Source organism: Podarcis cretensis (genome assembly GCF_951804945.1).
Source record: "Podarcis cretensis genome assembly, chromosome: 8".
Classification (NCBI taxonomy): Eukaryota; Metazoa; Chordata; class Lepidosauria; order Squamata; family Lacertidae; genus Podarcis; species Podarcis cretensis.
Window position 1 is genome coordinate 52,436,298 of NC_137177.1, and position 25,863 is coordinate 52,462,160.

Here is a 25,863-nt window from a genome sequence, read left to right on the forward strand (position 1 = left end):
AAACTGGCAAGTGAGCATCTCAAGGACAAAAAGTTTTCGGAAATGACACTGGCAAGCAGGAAAATCCTTGCACAAGCACGGCCTAGGAAATGACTTTTTTCCCAGAGAAGTAGTGACATACACCCATAAGCAAGTACACACCCGTGTCAGGCTGGCACCCTCCCCATCGAGTGCTTTCCTCAGAACAGAAACTGGAAGCCTTTGTTGCTGTATCATTTCCTACTGTCACATACTAAGGGGCAGCAGGCACAAAGTGAACAAATGTCTCCTAATCTCCATAAGTAACTACATCTGCTTTCCTCAAACACCCTCTATTATTAAAAAAAGAAATCTGAGATCTCAGTTCCTCACCAGAACCAAAGTCTCCAGGTGTTTTCATCTGGATGCCCAAGGCATGCAAAGAACTGCAGTGGCAAAGGGGCACCAACTTGCTTAAATCTAGAACCTCAAAGAGCAGGCACCTCCCTTTTCTGGAGCCATACAGTCCCCTATTTTGCTAAATATTAAAAGTATAGCTTTGCCAGTTTGATGAATTACATTTCACTTTTGTAGCATCTCTCCTATTCCTGCAGGTACATGGAGAGGGGAGAATGTGATCCAGGTTATCAGCTGAAAGGACATGAAGTCACACAGGTCTGGTCAATGCCAGGGTGGGTGACCACATGGAAGCAACATGTATGGCACTTTGAGTTCCAGAAAAGAATAATGATGAGACATACATATAAGAAAAATAAATAATTTGAGAATTACACCAATGTACATCCACCCACAATAACCACCATGAACTTCTTAAGTTTTGCTACATACAGGGCATTCAGCAAAGGTGCACATATTGCAAGTCTCTTGCAAAGTGCTTGCCATGTGCCATGGGTGTGCACCCCACGTCTTTTAAAGAGTAATGTGAGTGGCCACCAAAAGGAAAGACTAACGTGACTAAGTCAATGCTTCAGAGGCAAATTTTTATCTAGGGATCTCACACACATGCAATCTGACTCAACAACAAACAGCCCAAGAGCATGCAACATGGTGGGCGATCGATATCTACCATCTTCTTTTTGCTAGCACCCAATTTAGAAAAAAGAAAAGAAGAAAGTTTGGATGATCATATAAATGAGCCTTGTGACCACACATGCAGCAGGAGCAAACAAGTCATAAACTCTTCAGCTAACTATAGCTCACTGTTTTGTTAAGCTATGGTTAATAGATTTAAAACAACCAAGGTTAAGAGCCCATCCAAACTTCTGTTTGATTTCAAGCAATGGGTCTGAGGGGTGGGGTGGGGGGGTTGTCCCACTGCTGTCCCTGGGAAAACCCACTGGTTACTGCTGGTTTTTCTAATTCAACCGTAAACAGCACGTTTTCCCAGGGAAAGCAGCAGGACAAAAAAAGCACCAATTGAAGCCCAAATTAAAATCACTTTGTCACAGGACAAATGTGTGGATTTATTGATTTTATTTTATTTTTTAAATTTCTATTCCACTTCATATTTTTAAGAAAAATCTCAAAGCGTTTATTAAATCAATAAAACATGAATAAAACCATGTGAAGAAAGTCAAATACTGTATAGAGTATACAGTCAAAGCAACATAACAGAAAACTAAAATATTATCTTAAAGATTTCATAATAAAACATTACAAAGGAGGTAAACTACAGAATACATATTTAACATAGTAGGGCTGAAATAAATAAAAAAAATTGTCCAGTAGCACCTTAGAGTCCAACTAAGTTTGTTCTGGGTATAAGCTTTTGTGTGCATGCACACTTCTTGGACAATTTTTTTATTTATTTCGACTGTGTCAGACCAACACGGCTACCTACCTGAATAGTAGGGCTGGGTGAGTCTGGGCCCTGCCCCCTAGGCAGGATGAGCCCAAAGTCTGCATGTATACTGGAATTGTTTTTAATATGTTTTAAAGATGTTTGTATTCTTTCTTACAGTTCACCAGTTTGTAGCTCCATTTAAAATAACCAATTTAAAAAAAAAGAAAATTCAATTTGTAATTAATTGTCTGAATAAACTGTATTCTTAATTTACCAAACACTGCAATTTTATGGCAAACCTATTTATACATAATGCATTTTATGTTCCTAAAGCGACAAAGTGACTTTGAATCTGCAAAGGTTGCTAAACACACACACACACACACACACACGGCAGGGGGAATCTTTTCCCCCCCATGGCTTCAAATTTTCCAGAAATTTTACATCTCTAGTGGGATAAAAAATAATAAATAAATAAATAAATAAATAAATAAAATAGTAAACTAACTGCACACCATGGTTCGTTCTAAAGTAGTTAACTATAGATTCCCAGTACAGTGGTACCTCAGGTTAAGAGCTTAATTCGTTCCGGAGGTCCTTCTTAACCTGAGGTACCACTTTAGCTAATGGGGCCCCCTGCTGCCGCTGCTGCATGGTTTCTGTTGTCATCCTGAAGCAAAGTTCTTAACCCGAGGTACTATTTCTGGGTTAGTGGAGTCTGTAACCTGAAGCATCTGTAACCTGAGGTACCACTGTATGGCCATAATGCTAAGCTATAGTAAACTGAATGCTTTTTGCTTTGTTTTCTTCAGTGAAGTGGGGAGTGAAGAAGCTGTGTGTGATCAAAAGACTCATTCATATCGCAACTTATTCAGCCAAGATATGATCACACAAAAGTGGTTGATAAGCAACCCGTTGACCACTTTTGGCCACTAATGAGTGTTCCAGCCTCAACACAGAACCCATTTCTGCAACTCTGTAATACATGACAACAGACTCTAAAACATATTTATATTCTAACTCAGAAATTCTGTTGTGACTGGTAGCAGACTCAGTCTGCCAGGAAGAGGCCTATTTCTTCAAGAACACAACAAGCCTGAGGGCAGGTACTGTGAAAACTAGACTACAGCTAATGTGAAAAAAGCCAGGCCAAGCACAGCCAAGCATTGCACGCTCCTAAACTCCCTGCACACCCTTGTTCCTTGGGGAACTCTGTAACATGTCCATAATCTTTTGTCTCTGGCATATTTGGCTGAAGAGCATGAAAGCCAGCAGCCAAGAAGCCAAACTCAGGTTGCCAACACTCCACCAAAAGGAGTGCCTTCCAGTGGATTGACAATCTGGTATTCACCCCACTTTTGATCTGATGCTCTCCATTCCAAAAATAACCTACCCAAGCCATAACTGTGAGGATTTAGAAGTGGAAACCAGAAACTGGTTCGACAGGAAAAAGCGGCTTATTTGGAGCGGAAAGAAGCAACGAAAAAGGGAAACAAGACTTTGGTTCCTTCGAGATCTCCAAAAATGATAAGCAGCTTTACAAGGCTTCACTGTGGCGCTGTGGTCTAAACCACAGAGTCTAGGGCTTGCTGATCAGAAGGTCGTCGGTTCGAATCCCTGCGATGGGGTGAGCTCCTGTTGCTCAGTCCCTGCTTCTGCCAACCGAGCAGTTCGAAAGCACGTCAAAGTGCAAGTAGATAAATAGTTACCCCTCTGGTGGGAAGGTAAATGGTGTTTCCGTGCACTGCTCTGGTTCGCCAGAAGCGGCTTAGTCATTCTGGCCACATGACCCGGAAGCTGTATGCCAGCTCCCTCGGCCAATAAAGCGAGATGAGCGCCACAACCCCAGAGTCGTCCACAACTGGACCTAATGGTCAGGGGTCCCTTTACCTTTACTGTTAGATTCCTGGGCATCTCAAGGCACATTACTAGAAAAAGAAGTGAGGTCGGGAGATATTGAGCCTCTCATGGCAACTTTTTATGCCTCCTCCTCATTTCCTGAAGATTTCAGCCTGGTCTTGCTGATAGGGCATCCATAGCAAACCACTCTCCTCCTTCCATGTACTTCAGCAGGTGGACCTTTGGGTAATTTGCAGTGGTTAAGCAATAATATTTGGGCCCCCGTTTAACAATAGCAACAAGATAGTGACTTATTTTCACCTAAATTAGGCTACTAAAATGAAGGAAGATAAGCAGGAGTAGACTTCAGCATGATAGGCCTATGAGCTCAGTTCAGTTTTAGTAGTGGGAGGAAACAACAACCCTCAGCTCAAAATATGCTCTAAGACACTCATTCTTTAATTATATCAGTGTGCCTTTTGCACCTGGCTCTGGTTGGTAAATCCTGAGATTCTTGTAAAACACAAAGCAGACCCAGCAAGCCAGAAGTCTGCCTACTCACAGACCAGACAGCATTCCAAGGTGCAATGGAGCAGACACTGGAGAGCCCAGCATTTCCCTGCAGTCTCAGAGATTGCATCCTTCCAATGCTAAACTGAAAACCACAATACTCTGGTCCATCTGGGACTCCAACAAGTCTGTTACTCTGTGGTCAAGTTCTGTGTGGTCAACAGAGTACAGTTCTGCAGCACTGAGAAACAAGCTAGACTAGGAGTTCTGTGAGAGGTCACCATTCTGCAACAGCTTCAGACTGACACTGAAATACACAAGGACAAAGCAAGGAGCGGCACAGAAATATTTAAGCACAGCTATCTGTACAAGGGCATAGTGGGGAGAGTGGGGAGCACCCTGGGTCAGTGGCAAAGCATTTGCCTTGAGTGCAGAAGGTGACAGGTTCGATCTCTGTAGTCTCCAGGTAGGGCTGGGAATTCATTTATTTATTTATATTCATTCCAGTCTAAAATCCCAAAGAGCAGCTGCCAGTCAGTGAAGACAATACTTAGATAAAGTATTGACTCAAAGTCTGACTCAATACAGTATAAGGCAACTGCCTAGCAATCAAAAGTTTACCCACACAGGCTGCGCACCATGTTGTCAAAGCCACAGCTATCACTTCAGGGGCATAAAACCCAAACCCTCTGAACACATTCGACAGCCAGAACTAGCACAGTCTGCCACATCCCTTTATTGTCATTATCGCTAGACAGTCTGAACCCTCATAATCCCCTTCGTGCAAAAAGTACATCACACATGCTGTCACGTGCACCAGCATCAAAATAGTCAGCTCCGCTCCAGATTGCACAATTTAGCAAGGTCAGGGAGACGCTGGAAACCCAGCCTGTATATGCAAAGATCAGGCCCTACAAAATCTGGCACAGATGTAGAGAGGAGTAGCATTGTCCGTGGAGCAAAATTCTTTCAGAATCCTGGAGAATACAACAGCTGATGCTAGATTATGTCAGCTCCCCGTAACAGTAACCACATCACGGTCACTTCAATGAGTACTAGAGGCCCTTTCATCAAGAGATAAAGTGGAGAGTCTGTCCCAAGTGTCAGCTTTGAAGAGTGCCCCTGGCTACCCTGACATGCTGGTGCTGCTACACCCTGTAGAGCCTTGTGCAAAAGTGAGGGCCGAGTGAGACATGATGCATCTTTGCATTTAATCTGCAGGGTATTAAAAAGCACAAACAAAATCAGCTGTGGAGGGGGCTAATAATTATCAGTATCCCCGCATGCATGGAGGGGGAGTTTAAAGGTTTCTTCCCCTCCAGCAGAAAATCCCTTTGTGCTCATGGGGATTCCCCAGCCCACAGAAGCAGATGCCAGCTTCAGAGGAACATCCAGAGACCTAATTTGGATCTTGGATGTGGGTGGAATTGAGGGCAAAGACACTCCTATTCATGCCAAGTGCGAAAGCCTTGAACTTATGCTGCATTCCTAAAACATGAATATAAATAACATGACTCAGCTGAGAGAATTTTGCAAGTCATGATGCTGGAAAATCAAGAACAAGCCCCTCCATCTTGCTTTCCTGTTTAGTCCTAACTATAGTTTGGTGTGATGTGCAAACAGGCAAAGTATGGTCAGAGTTTACTCTCCAAATCACCATCAGCAACCATGTTTGAAATGGGCTCTAGTCCATAAATGAATATGCCACAATAAATCTGTTAAGTCTTCAAGTTGCCACAAGACTCTTTTTTTGTGGATTGAAGTGGGTTTCTGAGGAGGCACCACACAAATCTGTAACTTGCTGTGGTCAACCTTTTGAGGCCTGTGGGCACATACAGTAAACCAGTGAAACGTTGGGGGGCACAAACGTTGGGGGGGGTACCCCACAAAGCCATACAGCCTTCCAGCAGTTAGGCTTGAATTCATCCCTACTTTTTCCCAAGTCAACTCTGACATCCCCATCTATACTCTCAGCAGATGGGAGGACTGGAGGGGGCTGGAGCCCTGCTGGTGCCAGAGAAGGCCTCTGCAGGCATATGTGCACCCATGGACACAGCACTAGTGAACCATAGTTTGAAGGGTCATCTGAATTGTGCCCAAGAGTTTCAGATGAACAGACCATCAGGTGCCAACCAGCTTGCCTTTGTGCAGGTACCCACAAGATTGGCATGCTAAATGGTATATCTAACCCACAGGTGTTTTTTTAAAAAACAACACTTTTTGGTTTCTTAAGACTGACTCACTGTTGACAATGTGAATTAAGCAATGTTGAACTAAGGATTTGGGTTTAGATTGCCATCTGCCTGGAATGACAGTGCTGATGAACCTTGCTCCATGCACAGTCTAGCGCAAACTCTCCTTTTATTACCTCCCTGTGTTGCAAAAGAAGTCAAACCTGGAGGAATGTGGGAGCTGGGTCCTTCTATGAATGCAAACACACAGCTGTACTCACAGAGGGTCCAAATTAAAGCTAACCCACCTTGAAACCTTCCCCACCCAGATGGAAGATAGCTGGTGTAGCTCCAGGCACTTGGCACAGGAGTTATTGCCACACTGTTCAGAAAGCCGCATAGTTCAGAGATAGGGAGATAAGATTTAGGAGAATATTTAGACAAGGGTGGACGAATTCTCAGCAAGAATGTGAGGCAACTTCTAATGTCCATTTCCCACCACACACATACACACCCATGAAAAATATTGAATTTGAAAGTATATCATTTGAGAATGTCACATTATTTCACAGCACACAACAGCTTAAAATATACAGTGTAATCTGGAGAGTTGTGTACAAAATAAGCAAACTATTCCCTCTTGCGTGCTCTTTGCCAACAGAAGCTGGTTTAGCAAGCTTTTGAGTTAATACGGAGCTCTTTGTTTTTGGGCAGGAGGCGAATGCATGTCGTCAGAAGAAGTACAAGGTTATTTACTAATGCAAAAAGTTTATAGTTGCTTTGGTAAGATAGCACTTACTGTATACTTTCTGTTTATTTCTGTATACTATATTTTCAAGCTTCAATAAAATTCAAAGAAGAAGAAGAAAGATAGCACTTGGAAGTGGAAACTCAACTTTCATTCAGCTAGCTTACCTCTGAGCCTCCTTCCAAGTCAGAACCAGCTCTAAATCCTTGCAAATGACCTGTGACATCACAGAAGTTTAGCCAATGGGCTAAGAGGGATGCCTTGTTGATAATAAATAAATTACCCATCCTCATAGCTGAGATTAGTTGAGAAAATAGAAAACCAGAGTACCAACCCAGTGTGACAAATCTGGGGAACTCTTTCCCATTTACCTTCCATGCTCAGTCAAACATTTTTATTTAATTTTAAAAACAGGACTAACTTGTGGAAGTGAATTAAGCAGCTATTTTATGCCGTGGTGGCACCAGCAGTGTTTGAAACTCCCATTGTTCTAGGTGCAGGGAATTTCATTAGCGCAAGCAGTTTCTGAGCTGTGAGCGCAGTACTGCACCAAAGATTTCAGATTAAAACTGCAGAGGTGAAGGAAATGAGGACCTTTTTCAGCCTCCCCACTTCCAGCTAATCTGAAGACTGGAGAAGAGACCCCCCTTAAGAATATCAGAGCGGTGGGCAGAGGAAGGACTAGACCCTGTGAAAAATGAACATAATATTTTAGCTGCAGTTCATTCATTTTCAGCTTTGCATTCTTGTTATTAGAAAGTGTGCCTAGACCTTCCATTGTTGTGCCCATAACCTAGGTTTAAGGTGCCGTTTTGCTCCTAGTTTTCATATCTCAGTTTCTAACACTGGGCACTGGGGGGGGGGAGGGGGAAGGGATGATGAAGCTGTCTTATGCTATTTACTTTCCTGGTGAAATTAGCGCTGCTGATTTTAACAGCCCTCACTTTCAAGCAAGCAGGCTTAAGACTGCAGACTTACTTCCACTACAAGTTTATGAATGAGTTATAATTTGTTAGGTTAAATGTGTATTTTCTTCAAGTAAACACAAGGGTAAAAGCAAAAGAGGGAACTACAGTGCAGGTCTATGGGGTGGAAGTGGTGAAACTTGCCCTGTATACACACACAAATAGGCACACCGGTGCCACCTTTGAATTTATGCCATCTCACTGAGCAATGCTGCTCCCCAGCTCCTTAAGAAACAGCTTGCCAAACAATGCCCCTTGAATCCAGCAAAAGTAAACCACTCTTTGCTATTCTGCCATCACAGCCAGACCACCAGTCTTTGGGCAAGGCTTTTGCAAACATCTCCCACTTTGTAAACATCATCCATCATCCAGGAGATGCCAGGCCCCAGCTGGCACAAGGGGAACGGAAGCTCTCTCTCCATCTTGCGTGACACAAGAAGGCGCTCCGGCGCCGGTGGCTCAGGGCCCTGCATGCCCAGCCTCAAGACGGAGGAAGCAAGGCAGCCATTTTGGGAGCTTTGGCGAACAAAGCTAATTCTGGCTTGGGGCCTAGGCTCAAGAATGAAGCAGCCCACCACAGGGGGCTGCAGTTTTAAACCCTACACACCACCTCTCACTAATTTATCAGGAGGGAATGGGGAGGGCAATCAAGAAATAAAGAAGAATAACTGCTGGGAGTCGAGGTGGGAATGACAGCACAACTTCTGTCATCCTCTTCAAGTCGGTTCATGACCTACCACAGTGAAGACAATAGGGTTTTTAATATCACCACCTCAGCATATCAAGCAGATCTAGATCAAGGACAGGAGGAGGGGAAAGAAGGAGCATTTTTTTGCTATCATTACAAAGGCAGCAGTGTTTTGAGAGTCGGCATGCAAAGAAAGTACAGTACAGAGAAAGGTCTAAATGTGCTATCTCACGAAGAGACTCCTCTTTTGTGAAAGCGATGAAAAGGAAAGCAAAAAAGCAAAAAACCACAAAGCCACAATTGGGGGAGGGGGGGTACTTGTGAGCAGAGGTTTGGAAAGAAATGTTGGAATATCTGAAGCCAGCTGAAGGTTAAAGCAATAACTGCTTGAATAGAGAAGCTGATTTAATTTTACAAAGGGGGGATGGTGAAGCAAAAAAGCTAAACCCAGGTCAAGCATCATATTGCACTGTTTTTTTCTTAGCTGACCTTAATTCGACGAGTTGACCTGGTTTTCTTTCCTTGACCTTAATTCTACCCAATGTCTTCTTACGTCACAGGCCTGGGTCACAAAAGCATCTTCTCAGTATACTTGAGACAGGCATTGGCTTCTCCCTGCCCTCTTAAAATTGGAGGGGGGAGCCACCCAAGGCTTTTGGCTGGCTTAGCTTCAGAGGAGTCCTAACCACACAACATCTTCTACCCAACAACTGCCCAACAAGGCCAAACCCCAGAGCTGTTCCCAATGAGAATGCATTCAGAGGGGAAAGTGATGACATGAATCCACCACAAGGATCTTTTTTTAAAAGAAAGAAATGAAAAGCAACAGTCTGGGTTACGAGAGGATTGCCAAGTCACAGATGGATGCCAACATGGAGGCTTACCATATTCTGGGTCTGGTGGATGAGTGGGAAAGGTCTAAAAATGCTATTTGGGGGTGGGGTACAATCCCAGACCAGCAAATTCAGGTGGCCCAGTTCTAATTGGGAGATTTTGCATAACAAACCTGCTTCTTTCCAAAAATATTGAGCTTTTTACAATAAGGAAAACAATTGGGAAAATGCACCGGGAAGTGTGCGGTGATGCTTGCATTTGATGCAACATCATCTAACCTCCCCATGAATAAATCAGAAGGAATGCTCATAAAGAACCAACATTGTCTAATCTCCTTGCTAACAAATCAGGATGAATGCTCAATAAACAGTTCATCTGGAGTGAAAAGGATGAAACAAGAGGCTGAGAGAGAGCTGTTTCTGCTACTTAGAGATAATTAATCTCCCATCACATTAGTTCACAGAACACTTTAGACACTGTGTAAAGTCTAAAAAGAATGAGCCAACTTCAGTAGATTCAAGAGAGTTGGTAGAAGCTCATAAGCTGTTCCACACCTATGGAGGATTTATCAAAAGAGCCACTGCAACCATTCTTTTCCTTCTACCTCATCCTTTGGCTACCAAGTGCTCCAACCTACTACAAGTAATGCATTTTTCTCCTGCTAAAGTAAATCCAAGAGAGAGGAGTCCAGACCTGCTCAGGGTGGATTTGCAACAAAGAAAAAACTTACGAAAGCCATCTTGACGAGTCACCATGCAAAGTCATAACTCAGCTTGCGACAGAAAAAGGTGTGGGGTTTTAATTTGTTGGCACAAACTCAGCACGACTCTCACAGCAGCCTGAGTGAGATTTAGAAGACAGCTGCCAACTTCCCCCTTGTTTCCAGGCGATTCATCATGACAAAGACAGGGCTTTAAGGTCACCCTCAAAAAGATGAAAAGCAACAAAAATGAAGCATCTTTGGGATGCCCCTGCTGCCGTTTCCCTTCCTGGATTTTCGGTTCAAATATTCAACCTGGTTACCTCAGGTGACTCAGAATTATTCCCAAGTAACCATGCTGTGAAGATTTTAAGGACTGAGAGAAGGGTGAGGGGTTTTTTAAATGTTCCATTGAAGCCACTGATGTACTACTAGTGCCAGAGCGGTGTAATGTTCAGGGCGTTGGACCAGGATCTGGGAGGCCAAGGTTCAAAACCCCCACTCAGCCATGAAAGCTCATGGGGAGTTATAGCGAACTAAGTGACACTCAGAATAGGCTTACCATTGCATACAATCCTGGGTGACCTTGGACTAGGCAGTCTCTTAACATAACCTACCTTACAGGGTTGTTGTGAGGATAAAATGCGGAAGATAAATATCATGCTTCTTTGGGGGGAAAGGTGGGGTATAAGTGCAATGATAACTTTTCAAAGTACAAGTAAATTCTGCAGACTTACTTGCAAGTCTCTTTTCACACCCAGATGGAAGCATTCTCTCTCTCTCTCTCTCTCTCTCTCTCTCTCTCTCTCTCACACACACACACACACACACACACGCCAGTATCCTGTGTTTTCACCTTCTTTGCCAATCCCACCAAGCTGGCAACAAAAACTGGAGCAGTTTTTAGTCTGCTCATCTGCTTGGGGTTTCACAGAAGCCAGTCATCTCACATATTTTTGGAAGAGCCTGCCTTTGCAATGATGGAATCTGCCTACAGTTTCAAGGAATTGTGGACCGGACATAAAGAGCACTCAGGAAGAATTCTTGTAATGAGGATAGCACAGAACACAACGGTGTCCTACAGAGTAAAATTGTACAACATCTCACCCAAGGGCCAATAAAAGCTAGGATTTGCTTAACTGGACATTTCCTCTGCTAGCAAAGCCACCAGGATCCTGGTGGGGGAAGAAAGGGATGATCTGTGGAAATTTTTTTAAATGTTGGAAAATAATAAGATAGAACAAATACAAAACTGTACCATTTCCATAAGGACAAGGAAATCCACCAGGCACAGCAGATTCAGAGCAGCAAGCCAGAGACAAAATCTCCAATCAGGGCACCAATTGGCAATAAATGGGCAAAAGGGTATTTCACAAGGAGAGAGAGCTGGAGTTGGAGTTGGCTGCAGCTCACACAAAACAGCTGCTTTCCTTTCCCAGCTGCCCAAACAGATGTCCACCATTAACTGGCTCGGACATCGTCCAAAAGTTGTGCACTATTATTGCCAATTCCAGCTGCTCAGAACGGTCCTTGTCCTTGTCTTACACACATTTGAGCTTTGCATAGGAATGCCACAGACTGAAAACCTTGCATGTTGTGGCTTTGTGGCCATGCTTACCCACTGGTATCACACTGACGTCCCACGTGAGCATATGCATGTGTTGCATATATTTGACTGCTGATAGAACCTCCTGCAAGGCGTGCTTCCTGCATTTGACAAAGTGGGGTCTAGCCTATGAAAACTTAAACCACAATATATATAATAACATAGCAATAAAGAACTACTAAAAGTAAGTCTCCACAAGAGTGTTACAACAAATTAATATACCCAGCATCTAAACTGAATGCTAAGGGCATCACATCCCTGCAAAACTTGCAGGAAGTTGGAACCTTTACCTAGTTTTTATGGCACAACAGACAAGTAAAACTTCACCCAGGTGACTTGGAACTAGGTGCCACTTTTATGTATCAAGCCAAATTTACGTGCTCTAGCCATTGAGCCCTGGGTCCTCCCCTAATAAAGGCCTAGTGTCCTATGCAATTAATACACAACAAGGGACCACATATAAATGAGGAAATACAACAATCCCTGGGGTGTTGTGGGAGCAATTTACACCTTGATGACATGAGTGTTAATGAAAGGAGGAGTGTTTAGCATCTCTCTCATTCCTGCAAGGAACATGCCCTTCCCAAGTTCTGTTGCTTATTTGGGGTGTGGGCAAGACAACATCTGCTTTGCCATGGAGGTTAAAATTACAGGTCTCCTCCACCTCCTAAGCCAAGAAGACACCACTGAGTTTGGAACAGCAGAGAAAATGCAAGAGCATTTCCCAACCTGCTCTTCTTCAGGTCATTTTGGACTACAACTCCCAGCCAACACAGCCAACAGCCAACACAGCTGTTGATGGGTGTAAGGATGGGTAAATATGCCAGCTTTGGTTCTCTCTGTTTCTCATTGTCCAGTCTTAAATTCAGTTCTCCAAAACAGTTTGCAATTATTATCTTTAAGTTCTCATGAAAATTCACCAGCATTTTAGTGTGAATTTCTCCTAATACACATTTTTGCACAGCAATTTTCACTACAAGAATGTGCCGCATGCTATTTTCTATAATATATGCATTAATTTGTACATTTTAGCTGAATATATGCATTTTTATACACATTACTTGGCTGGAGTACTGCATTGCAAAATTCAGGAAACTGTGGAATTTCAAAGAATAGCTGTGATTCAGTTTGAGTATTGTTTTAGAGAGTGTGAGAAATCAAATTTCTCACAGAGTCATAGAACTGTAGAGTTGAAAAGTACCCCAAGGGTCATCTAGTCCAACCCCCTGCTAAAGAATCCTTGGCAGATGGCCATCTGACCTCTGCTTAAAAATCTCCAATAAAGGAGAGTGCACCACTCCCTGATGTAGTCTGAACCGCTGTTAAACAGCTCTTGCTAGCAGAAAGTTTTTCCAAATATTTATTTAGTAATTTGAATCCATTAATTTGAGTTCTACCCTCTGGAGTAGCAAAATACAAGTCTGCTCCATTTTCCATTTGACAGCCCTTCAGGTATTTGAAGATGGCTATCATATCACCTCTCAGTCTTCTCTTCTCCGTGCTAAACATACCCAGCTCCCTCAATGATTCCTCGTAAGTCTTGGTTTCCAGACCTTTGATCATTGTGGTCACCCACCTCTGCAGACGTTCCAGCTTGTCAATATCCTTCTCCCCCCTCAACTCCCCTCGCTAGATGGGAGTTGCAGACAATCTGGAGGGCACCAGGTTGTGCAAAACTGGCCTCTACAGCAACTGCTGCTCTCCTCGGTCAATAAATCCATATGGCAGCTACAACTCGCTTTTTCTATCCAGATGAAAAACCAATTTGGTGCAAATTAAAAGAAGGACAGAGTGCTCTCGCCTCCTGGAGGAAAAGCATTAAAAAAAATGTATCCCCCTGCCAAGCCAGTGATATTTCTAGTAAACAACAACAACTAGTGTCTAGATTTCCCCTTACTGGAAAAAAATAATAATCACAAGGGCCATTTCACCCAATGCATCCTGTTTTTATGGAAAATTAATCCAATTTTGAGATGCAGGCATCCACTAATGGTCTCATGAGTGTGGTTTGGGGCAGTGGAGGACAAGAGACCCTAGAACAACCAAGAGCAGAGATGAGGGCCACCACCAGACTCTGAAGAGGGCTGGCTGAAAACAAGGCCTGTTACAGGAAAGCTGGAAGAAATCAATGGAATGGTCAAGTGACAGCCAAGCTGCTATGTTAGAAGCCCCCAAACAGCAGCAGCCACCAGTTCACCAACTAGGACTTCAACTGATTCATTGGTTAGATTAACTTAAGAGCGGGGAACTGTGGGTCTGAGAGCCGAATGTGGCCCTCCAGACCCTCTCTCTGGCCCTCATTGCTCTCCCTGGGTCAAACCCCCTCCCTGACCCTGCTTTGCACCGCCCTCAAGTGTGTTTTGCTGGAATGTGTCCTTGAACTCTGATAATGCCTCTGGATAAAGGCTGGTGAAACTAGCCAACTCTGCAAGTGTGTGGGGGGAGATTGCATTTGTTGCTCCGCCCACATTTGCCACTGGCCCCACCCATCACAGGGCACGTGGCCTCCAGAAGGACCCCTCACCCCTGGATTAACAGATATAAAACCTTTTCTGTGAGCGAAATAGGCACCCCAATCTTTAAAAAGGTTGTTTTTAGTGTACAGTTGTACCTTGGTTTTTGAACAGCTAAGTTCCCGAACGTTTTGGCTCCTGAACGCCGCAAACCCAGGAGTGTATGTTTCGGTTTGGAACTATTTTTGGAAGCCGAACGTCCGACAGGGCTTCCATGGTTTCTGATTGGCTGCATGAGCTTCCTGCAGCCATTCAGAAGCCGTGCTTTGGTTTCCAAACGCTTTGGAAGTCAAACGGACTTCCAGAACAGATTCCATTCAACTTCCAAGGTATGACGGTACTATGCAAACTTCACATGCCATCCTGTTTTCAGCTTTCCTATCAGGGCCTCTGCTTCGCCCCTGTCAGAACAGGATGCTGGGCTAGATGCAGTCCTCCTCCTACGTCCTCTGTAGTCCTCTGGGATGAAGAGAGGATGGGAGGAGTTGCAACTGAGGAGATAAGCAGGCTGTGTCACAACGAACTCAGATTCCTCAGCCCGGCACAAAAGTTAAATAGGACACAAAGGAGCAGAGGCCAAACAAAGAACAAACAGGTAGGCAAATCCTTTAATCTCAGAGCACAATGCACACCAGGATTGACATTTTTTCCCCAGTTAGAAGGCCATATTCGATTCTGGGCAACCTTCCAGAAGCCACATGCCAGCAGTGGAAATAATGGGTGGAGCAACGGATGTTCATTTCACCTTAGTGCAGTAGGCTGGTTTCTACACACGACTCTCCAACCTCCTATCAAGGACATATTCAAGTCAGGCAAAAATGCTTGAGGATGCCCAGGGAAGTGGGAGACTAGTGAAGAGGTGTGTCCCCCTGGAGAGACTCTCAAGGGTGAGATAGAGAGGTGGGGAGGTCATCTTCAGCTCCCCAATCTGAGGTTCCTTACCCCTGCTGTGCACAGCTAGCTTTGCCATTCACCCTGAGCTGCATTTGATCCGCATACTGAGCAATGCTACCTCTCTTTAATCCCAGGGATCAGCCTCTGAGCATGCGGAAAAAGTTACTGTGTCACCAGACATATATACACAAACACACACGCCCCGTTTCTGTCTCTCTTGCAAGCTTTAAGAGAGAAATAATGGAAACTTTGGGAGTGCAATTCATAGAGTTCAATGGGACTCACTACCAGGTTAAGATTGCAGTCCATCCCCTGATTTTTTGAGAGGCTGAGAAGAGAGAAAAATCTGGCCGCTTCCTTTACAAGGATCTGAGGGAGGGCCACAGAGACACTTCAGCTGCCTCCTCTTTGCACCAGATCTGATGGGGAAAAGAAACTTCCCAAGATATCATGTTCTTTCTGGTTAGCATTCAAAGCTGAGCAAAGCGCTTGCCTTTCTAATTAAATAGCTGTGTGTCTCCCGGACCCCCAGACAGTAAGATCCAGGGCAACTGAAGATAGCAACAAGCCAGCAGAATCAATGGCAACGCAGATTTTAAACCAGGATCTCCAATAATGCTGATGATGCTTAACTTTGCTTATATTCAGAGACATTTTAACTTTGCTGCGTTAACTCTTCTATGGAAAGTTTCACATGCATATCCCCAAATATAATGAAAAAAGGAAAACAGCACAGATAGCCTTTCCTTCAAACACAGCAGGACTGTGTTTTTTTCTTTGTCAAACTGCATGTTTTCACAATGAACAATATAATACTGTAGACATTCGCTTTTTCCAAAGTGGTGCTTTCTGTCTGTTTTGGGCTTCAATGCCCATCATCCGCAACTGCTGGCCATCTAGTTGAGACTGGAGTACAAAACTTCTGGAGGTCACCAAGAGAGGGACAACAGAGAAAATACAAGAGCATTTCCCAAAAATATTTGCAATATTGCAAAATCAATATTGAAAACTATTAAAATCGGTTTTTTACAAAACAAAATTGTTTGATAAGCTGGGTAATAATTAATGGCCTCTGAGCTTGTGCAGAGCACACCTGCACTGAGTAACCACGCGTTTGCCTTCCTCTCAAGGAAACACACAAAGTTTACAGGGTATGGCTTCCTGGCTCTCAGAGAAGTCTCAGTTGCAGACCTTCAAAATAACAACTGCAGCAGTTGATCAGGTGGCAGGAGGAGGGGCATGGGGGGGGGGAGAAAGGATCCCAGCAAAGTGAAACCAAGAACACCAGCTGAGCAGGCTAGACATGTTGCAAGAGAGAGATAGTGAGAGGGAGGGTGGAGGAGAGGCCTACAGCAAACAGAGACACAAGTCTCTCCCACCCTCTTAGGCACACACACACTTTTCTGAATAGCTAGGAATGCAAAGGATCTGGATCAGAAGGCTAACCCAAACCAGGACCTGCCAGACCTAAATCCCAAAATACCATTTGGAGGAAAAGTAGTAACAAGACAACCAATTTGAGCATGCACAGAGTGTTCCCTCCTTTTTGCTGAGTCATCACAGGCAGCCTCCAGACATCTGGGGTTAGGGAGTGAGGCTGCCTGGTTAGGAGGTGGCAAGAATTAGGGGAGGTGGGAGTGGGCTCAAGCCAGTTCAAGCTCCAGCACCTCTCCTTATATTTTTCTCTAAAATTACTGTACAGTAGTACCTCTGGTTAGGTTACCCTCTGGTTACGTAAACTTCAGGATGCGAAAGCGGCAAACCCAGAAGCATTTGACTGGGTTTCACCATGCGCATGTGCAGAAGTGGTCCTCAGGTTGCGGAAACCTCGGGATCTGACCAGACCTCCAGAACGGATCCCATCCGCAACTGAAGGTACCATTGTATTTGTATCCCATTTTTCAGCTGCAAATACGCCCCCCCCCATAAAAACAGCTCGTGAACATATGAAAAACAAAGATCACAGACTGGATTCATCAATAGCTACATGTTTGGTTTCTTGTGACAAATGTTTGTTTGTCTGGGGGAAATCCTCACTCTGAGAAACCTTTGTTATCTGTAACAAAAGTGCTTTTTATTATTATCACTTTTTGTATGACACAACTGTCTGACCCAGGAGTTCCCCAACTGTGGACTATGGCCCACCAGAGGTCCATGAGCTTCATTCAGATAGTACTCAGGGTATCTGTGGATTTGTGCTCGACAGTGGCGTAGCGTGGGTTGTCAGCACCCAGGGAAAGGCAAGTAATTTGCGCCCCCTAACCCATGGATTTGCACCCCCTAACCCGTGGATTTGCGCCCCCTAACCCTAACCCCCAGATGTTGCGCCCGGTGCGGCCGGCCCCCCCTGCACCCCCCACGCTACGCCACTGGTGCTTGAAGACAGGAAGTAGCACATCCATCACATTCAGTATATTGATTTTTAACTGCACTTTTATTTCTTCTTCTTGTCCTTATACAGTATTCTATGGAATACTAATTGTGATAGGAGAAAACACTGGATATAAGAAATTAGAAATGCATAAAAATATAATTAAAAATCATACATCTTCTAGAATGGCACATTACAATGGCTACGAGGCAGAAAAATCAGTAAGTGGTCCTCAGGGGCAGAGGGAGTTTGGGAACCACTAGTCTAACCCAACCATGTGTGTGTGTGTTTTTAAAAGCAAGCTTGCAACATGCTTCTGGAGACATTTGCCAGGCTGTAAGAAAGGGAGGGTGGCATGTATTTTCCACTGACTCCTGGTACCCCTAAGCTCCAGTCCTAAGCCTTAACCTTGTTTCTCAGCTATAAAATGGATGGTGGGCCACAAATTTCTTAGGAGCCAACATGGTGCAGTACTTCCAGTATCTGACTAAGACCTGAGAGATCCTGTTTCAAATCCTCACAAACATGAAGTTCACTGAGAGACACTGGGCTGGACATTGCCTAAAAGATTACCTTGTCTCACAGGGTCGTCGTGCTTATAAAATGATAAAGCTTCCTATAAGAGAGGCAAGATATGAATTGAATGTTTCAACCATTAAGTGTCATCCCAGTGGTAGAAAAACTGGTTTGAGTTTTAAGGAGCAGGTATCTCTGGGATATTTGGATACGTATTAATAAGAACTGCAAGTGTTTCATCATAAATATTACCCAAACTGAATGCCTCTGACTACAACATGGCTACTTAGAACCTTCCTCTACCATCCAGTGATCTGTTCCTGGTTCTCTGCCCTTGTCTGTTTCTGCCTGCTCTTTACCAGTGTTAACAGAATAGCAAGTCTCTGCAGATCTGGATGGCAAAGACTAAAACGCTGAGCACTCGGTTAACATAACGGCAGGACAAATAAGCATCTGCATCTTTTAACACCCAAGCATAAAACTGCAGGAATGTTGATGCTTCTTTATAACCTCACTGGGAGCTACCGGTAATCCTTTGAGCAGGAGTCCAAAAACTGGCAGCGCTTCTACTACCGTTCTTTTATACAAACCCCAGGAGACATGGCATGTGGGATTTGAACTCAGATCTTGGAACTAGCTTTTGACGTCAGCTCAGTCCCTATTCCTGATAGCATTTTCTTTGCGAGAGCAGTGCCCAGAAATGGAGGGCCTATAGCAGACAAACTTAAGCAGTGTTTGCAGGCACAGTTATAATTAAACTTCTCACATCCTGTAGGCTCTGTGAGTCACCGCTGGGAGAAAGACTTACACAGAGAGAGAGAGAGAAAGAGAGAGAGGAAGAGACAGACAGAGACGTGCACATGTCGGAATAGAACTCATTGCCTATTTAAGAAATGTGGGGGAGGGGGAACTAGTAAAGGAATTAGTCTTGGGGGTCAGGCAGCGCAAACCACACAGAAAGTCCCTCTGCTTCTTCTGCGGCTTGCAAAATCTCTCCCCTCTCCACCCATGCAGCGGTTTGCTGTTGCTGCAAATGAAACTACATCAGAACTGCTCAGTCAGTTCGTGCAGCCGCCTCGGAGAAAATGGGAGGTGGAGGGCAGGTTGGTAGCAATGGGGGTCAGGAACGAAACAGGACTGGGTGCCTTATCCATCGCCGCTCCTTGTCATGGACACAGAAAATAGCACATGCGAACAGCTGGCCTGCAAACGTCCCCGCTCTGTCTCCAGGGTGCCAGGCTAGTTGGGAGAGTTGCACCCACCTCTCTTGCTGCCACATGAAAAAGAAAGGTGCTCATAGCCCCCACTGTCTTCCCGGGGGGAGGGGCAAGGAAGTCTGGCTGCTTGGGGGTGCCCTGCCTTCATTATAATCAGATGCAACTGCCTCAGGACCAGCTTCACAGAGAAAGGGTTGCTGAGGTGAGTGATTTTGCGCTTTAGCTGTTCCAGGGCCTCTGATGCTCACCAGCCTCCTCTTTAAACCATCATCAGGTATCTCCCCCACAATCCCTGCTGGTCCCAAGGCAGGTGCTTTATCGGTTTAGTCTCGCTGAAATTCAAAGGCTGCCGTTTTCCAGGAGTGCAAGGTGACAGAACGGGAGTGGGGAGAGAAACGGGTATTAACCTCTTTTATATGCTAGATGTGGAGTGGTCCAGGAAACTGTTTCATCTGTCCTTAGTGCCCACAGTTGCAAGAAACAAAGATTTTAGGCGTCAGCATGTTATGCTGGGTTTGAATTTGGTTTCTTAAATGTGCCTACTTGCATGCAGCGCCATTCCTCACCACACAGGCTCCCTGACTGAGATTTTGCAAACTTCACTATGGAGCTTGCCCCCTCCCAGCACGCGACCCCAATCTGGTGAATAGAGCAGCCTCTGATGCTACAAAAGCTGACCATCTCTGTCCTAAGCCTTATGGAGTATCTGCCAGATGGTTTCTGGAGTCTTGCCCATAAGCAAGGAAAGGGCTCAGTGACACATCCATCACACAGAATTAGCTCGCTTTGAACTGGGAAAGCAGCACAGCGGCCTTTGCCAACCTGGTGCCTTCCAGATGATTTGGACTACAACTCCCATCAGCCCCAGCCAGTGTGGTCATGTTTCTATCAGTTCCAGCATAATATGGCCATGTCAGCTAGGACTCAAGGGAATTGCAGTCCAAAACATTCTAGAGGGTGTGTAAAGGCTGCAGTCATGCAATGCCCATTTTCCAAACAGGGTGCAAATAAAGCACCCTTTTCTCAAAACACAGCCATGAACAAAACCTGCCAGCAGCCCAGATGGATTCTAGAGCACCCCAAAAAAAGTGCATTGTAAAAATAATAAAACTCAGATAGTAGCAAAGGTTTGTGAAATCATGCACGGCATGGGGAAAGTGGATAGAGAAAAGTTTTTCTCCCTCTCTCATAACAATAGATGTCGTGTACATCCAATAAATGTTGGAAGATTCAAGACAAACAAAAGAATGTACTTCTTCATGTAGTAGATATTTAAACTATGGAACTCACTCCCACAAGAGAGAGAGAGAGTGAGAGTCACCCACTTAGATGGCTTTAAAAGAGGACTGGACAAATTCATGGAGGAAAAGGCTACGGATAGCTACTAGCCAACACTCTGCTTTGCCTCCCTGGTCAGAGGCAGTCATGCATCTGAACAGTAGTTGTTGGAAACTACAGGAGGGGAGAGAGCTCTTCTCTCTGCATTGTGGGTTTCCCATAGGCATCTGGGTGGCCACTGTGAGAACAGGATGCTGGACTCAATGAGCCATTGGCCTGATTCAGCAGGCTCTTCTTATGTTCTCACTATCTACTATTAGCATCCAACTAACGTGGGTGGCGCCGTGGGTTAAACCACAGAGCCTAGGACTTGCCGATCAGAAGGTTGGCAGTTTGAATCCCTGCAACGGGGTGAGCTCCCATTGCTCGGTCCCTGCTCCTGTCAACCTAGCTGTTCTAAAGCATGTCAAAGTGCATGTAGATAAATAGGTACCGCTCTGGCGGGAAGGTAAATGGCGTTTCCCTGCACTGCTCTGGTTTGCCAGAAGTGGCTTAGTCATGCTGGCCACATGACCCAGAAGCTTTACGCCAGCTCCCTTGGCCAATAAAGCGAGATGAGTGCCGCAACCCTAGAGTCGGCCACGACTGGACCTAATGGTCAGGGGTCCCTTTACCTTTACCTTTAAGCTTTATTCAGAGTGAATGCATGCCAGCTATGTCCCTTAGTTTCAATGGGTGAGGTTCTACTCTGACCAGCACTAAATACTACCCTCTGTACTGAGTGCACACATAACCAATTCCCAACATACACAGCAGAAGAACACTTCTTGCAGCCAGAATGAATGGATTAAGCAAAAAAATCCAGAGCAAATCAGAATTGTACTCCCAGGGAACATTAGCAAACCCACTAGCAATCCATGCTGAGAACATCCAACAGCTGCCCAATTTTCTCCATCCACTGCAAGGCTACTTTGTTGGCAGGACAATTCTGGAGGGACACAGACCCTTCCTTCATCCCTCTTCACAACACCAGCCTCTCTTTTCTCCTAGCCGCTGGGTGTATAACTAACGGCCATTCCAGAGTTTACCTTTGCAACAGACTGGGGATGGCCAGGGCTTTGCTTGTTCATTAAATATTTGTGCAAAACTGGCCAGCTGTCTCCGTACATGGACTTTCAAAACACAGGCATTTCTGGGGGCGGGAAGGAAAATGGGGAAGGGCCAGGTCTCTTCATGAAGACACTTTTGACAGCCAGCTGACGCAACAGGAGCGGCTGGGAAAACTACGAGATAGATTCACGGGTTGTGTTGCAAGGCTGCAGATTATTCATTCGGAATAATCCAGAGCAAGAGGAAGCCTTTGAAACCCTGAACTGTCTTGTTTCAACAAGGAGCTGCGGGGTCACCAAAGGAAACCTCTCTTTACTTCAGTTCAACGCACTTTAAAACAAAAACAAAGGCAGTCATTATTCCCAAAGGAACAGGTGTTGAGAAAAGACAACAAACCCAGAACATATCATCTGAAAATAATAATCATCAGTAATCTCCATGGAACACCATGAGGTGCTATTTCTCCAAATGCCCATGTCTAAGAAGCCACCCCATGTATTTTACTTAATTGCAGCTACTCACACAATACAGCTGCAGTTTTGCTGCCAGCAGGATTGGAGCTTCCATTTGAAACAGCCTGGCAAATCGGAATTCCGCAAGGGAGAGTCACAGACAATTTTGTACAGATAGTAGTGCTTTAAATTGCAAGGATTCTCCTTCCCCGCCCCTGTTTTGCAATGGGGAAAAAATATTACTCTTGATATAGTGCCACTTGTATATACTACATTTTACAGTGTAACACAACAAAAGATGGGTTCACACACCCTGCCCCGCTAAGCATGCAATCTAGATTTAGGCAAGTGAGTGGGGCAGAACAGGGGGAGGGAAGAGAGAAGGAAATCAACTAGTGAAGGTAGATAGCTAATGGAAGATTAGAAGGGAGGGGTGAGATTAGGGCAATCCATTGGGCAAGTTATTGTGGCTGTGATGCAGAACCTTAATGCAATTTTTAAAATATTTTTATCTATTTTATTAAAATGTAAAATCACCACAGAAAACAGGCGTGAAATACTGAAGCAAAGGCAAAAAGGGAGCCAGGGACATCAGCAATACGTTCCAGACTTTGGGCATAATATAAATGGTAACAAGTCTATAAAAATAAGAATACACATTTAACAATGATATCCTTTATTCTCCAGGGAGATAAGCTGCATTTCCATCTAAATAGTTTGTGAAGCTCTGCACACATTCCTATTTTATTATTGACAGCCATTTATAGGTGGGGGGGGCATTGGTTATAAACAATAAAATAATACCAAACAGAATGACATTCGTGCTTACTTTTTTGACCCCTAGAAGTTCTCAGTTTCTCTAGAATTGTTTATAATACTTTAGTTTTAAAAGGTTCCACAGTTTTGATGCAGTGCCTCGTCATCCCTTGGTAATGCACTTGGGGATGAAAAATGAGCCCCACCTCTCTGACAGTGCCCTGTAAGGAAGCCTGGAAAAATACTTAAAATTCCTAGAAGCCAGCCTGGGCATTTCTGTAGGTGCCAAATACACAGAGGAACAATTATTAAAATAAAATAAAGTTGGGAGTGTCAGCACCAGAGACTTAAGTCAGTTGGTTCCTGGATGATGATGACTATTTTAATAAAAGTCTCTGCTTGTACAGAGAGCTCACTTACTCTTGCTAGGCTCAACAGCAAAATAATTTCAATAGCTTTTCCCAATTTCAGCCCTCAATAAATAGCAAAGTACTTCATGCTTTAGAAGTTTGTTTGCTAACCCTCCATACTAGGAAAGGCAGTGCTGAAATCTGCTTCCTTAAGTTTGTTTGGGGGTATTAACAACATTTGTGAAGAAGATGTGGCTGTGTGTTTTATTGTAATTTTAATGGGGTTTATTAGAGACTTGGAATGCATTGTTTGTTGCCCTGGGCTCTCACTGAGAGGGAGGGATATAAGCATATGTAAATAAACATCAGAAGAGCCCTGCAGGATCAGACCAAAGGCCCCCCTGCGTCCCTTTTCCCAGAGTGGAGAACCAGAAGTCTCTAGGAAACCCACAAGCAGGAGACGAGCACAACACCCCTCGTATCCTGCCTCTGATCACCAGCACCTGGTACTCAGAGGCAAACTGGCCCTGATCCATTGAAATTAATAGACCAAAGTTAGCCATGTGCACCATTCAATGTGTCTACCTTGTGTGGAACTAACATGGATACATACAAGCCATATACATTTATCATGACTAGTAGCCTTAGGAAGCTATATCCTCAACGAGTTGATCTAAACCCTTTCTAAAGCTGTCTACATTGGGACCCATCACCCCATCTTGTGGAAGTGAGTTCCACAGTTTAACTGCACACTGTGTGAAGTACTTCCCTTTTGTCTGCCCTGAATCTTCCTGAATTCAGCTTCATTGGGTAACTCCATTCTAGTTTTACAGGAATTCTAGTTGCATAAAAGAGAGGGATAAAAGAGTTTCCTCTATCCACTCTTCCCACAACATGCAGAACTTTCCCCAGTTCTGCAATATCCTTTTTCAAGCTGAAGCTACCAATAATGAACATAGTATTCCCACTGCTTTCACACTGTAGATTTGTATAACAGTGCAATGATATTGGCAGTTTTTATTCTCAATTCCCCGCAAGGAGGATTTGCCTTTCTTCACACAGCTGCCACACACTAAGTTAATGTTTTTATCACACTATCCATCGTGAATCCACCATCACTTTTTCTGGTCAATCACCCCCAGCTCAGACTCCGCATCATGCCTCAATGTGCAAAACACAATGCTCACTGATCTTCCCATCCATGTGTTTGCTACCTAGAGTCTGTTAGCACCCCAATATTAATTCCCACCAGGAGGTCTGATATCAACTTCCTAATTTCCTTTGTGTCCAAAAGGAAGAGGGACTCTAGGATACTGGAAAAGCAGGAAGTGCAAAAAAAGGAAATACAGTCCTAACCTTCAATTTATACCTCTCTCTGCATTCTCAGCCTATACTTGTCGGTACAAAATAACCTTTGTTGGCAGGACAAATTATGCACGTGCTGTCAGCACCAGAGAGCAGCTTGTGGGGGTGGGAAGAGACTTCTAGGGAAACTCTAGACCAGCACCCTGTTCTCTCAGTGGCTACCCAGATGCCCCAATGGGAAGCCTGCAAGCAGGGCAGGAGTTCAACAGCACTCTGCCTTCCAGCAGTTCCCAGCAGAATCTGCATTCGCTGCCTGCGACAGTGGAGGCAGAACAAGGAAAAGAGACGCTCCTTCTGTGCCTTGCGAGAACCAAGGTGGGGCTGCCGCCAGTGCCTTCCGCAAGGCTCACCAGTAGCAGCCACCTTCTCCGCAACCCACCCAAGTGACTCACAGCCAGATCCACACAGGATGGGCTATTCAGTCATGAGCGAGGAATTTTGCAACTCTACCAAGAAGTTCTCCCTCGCCTCTTTCATTCAGAATCTCAGGTCCTCAGACAGGAACGAGGGCAGGGAGAAAGGAACAGAATCCATATGCCAGCCGGTATCCACCACATGCAAAAACGGTGCGCCATGGCGAGGGTCCCTAAAGGTCATTGACTCCAACCCTCTCCCTTGTGCATCATGCACCAGGTTTTCAAAGGCTGCTCATGCTGAGGTCTAGTAGACAAAACCCGGGGCTTTATTCATTCTTCACTTCGGCCACTGACCCCACTCGTGGACATGGGCAGGTCCTCCCAACCAAGAATTCCCCGAGTCGTAAAAAAGGTAATGAAGGCAGCCAGCGGGAGCGACTTCCGCGGAAGCGCAGCGTGGTGGGAGCGGGTGAGCAAAAGCGCAAGGTGACCGCGACGGAGACGCGGAGCCCCAAGGTTGAGTCAGCGAAGAGAAAGCGAGAGAGGTCCCCCCCCCCCGTGCGTAACCCTAACACTCCACCACCCCAGCTGTGCCGCGGGAAGAAGCACTTCTCTGAACATCTGGAACGGGGGGAATCCCTGGAAAACGCGCGGGCGAGAAATAGGAAGGCAGTGCTGGAGAAATGGGGGGGGGGCGGGTGTGTCTCCCACCCCAGGTCCACTTCTTACCTGCCAGGAGGGAGAGCGGCAATAGCAGCCAGTAGAGGACCCCGCAGCAGACCCGCAACTCCATCTTCTTCGCCCACTGTGGCAGCAGCGCGCCCTTTGCGCGCTCAGGCGCAAGTTCCGCAGCCAGCAGGCA

At 45.0% G+C, this 25,863-nt stretch overlaps 1 protein-coding gene across 2 annotated transcripts in view; it reads right to left on the bottom strand.

Moving 5' to 3' along the window:
• The window catches only part of PIEZO1 (piezo type mechanosensitive ion channel component 1 (Er blood group)), a 111,573-nt gene extending 85,710 nt beyond the window's left edge, over positions 1 to 25,863 (bottom strand). For both annotated transcript variants that reach the window (XM_079988693.1, XM_079988692.1), the window contains exon 1: positions 25,731 to 25,863. In XM_079988693.1, coding sequence (XP_079844819.1) covers positions 25,731 to 25,794 — 64 coding nt within the window. In that variant the 5' untranslated portion in view covers positions 25,795 to 25,863. The remainder of the gene's footprint in view (positions 1 to 25,730) is intronic.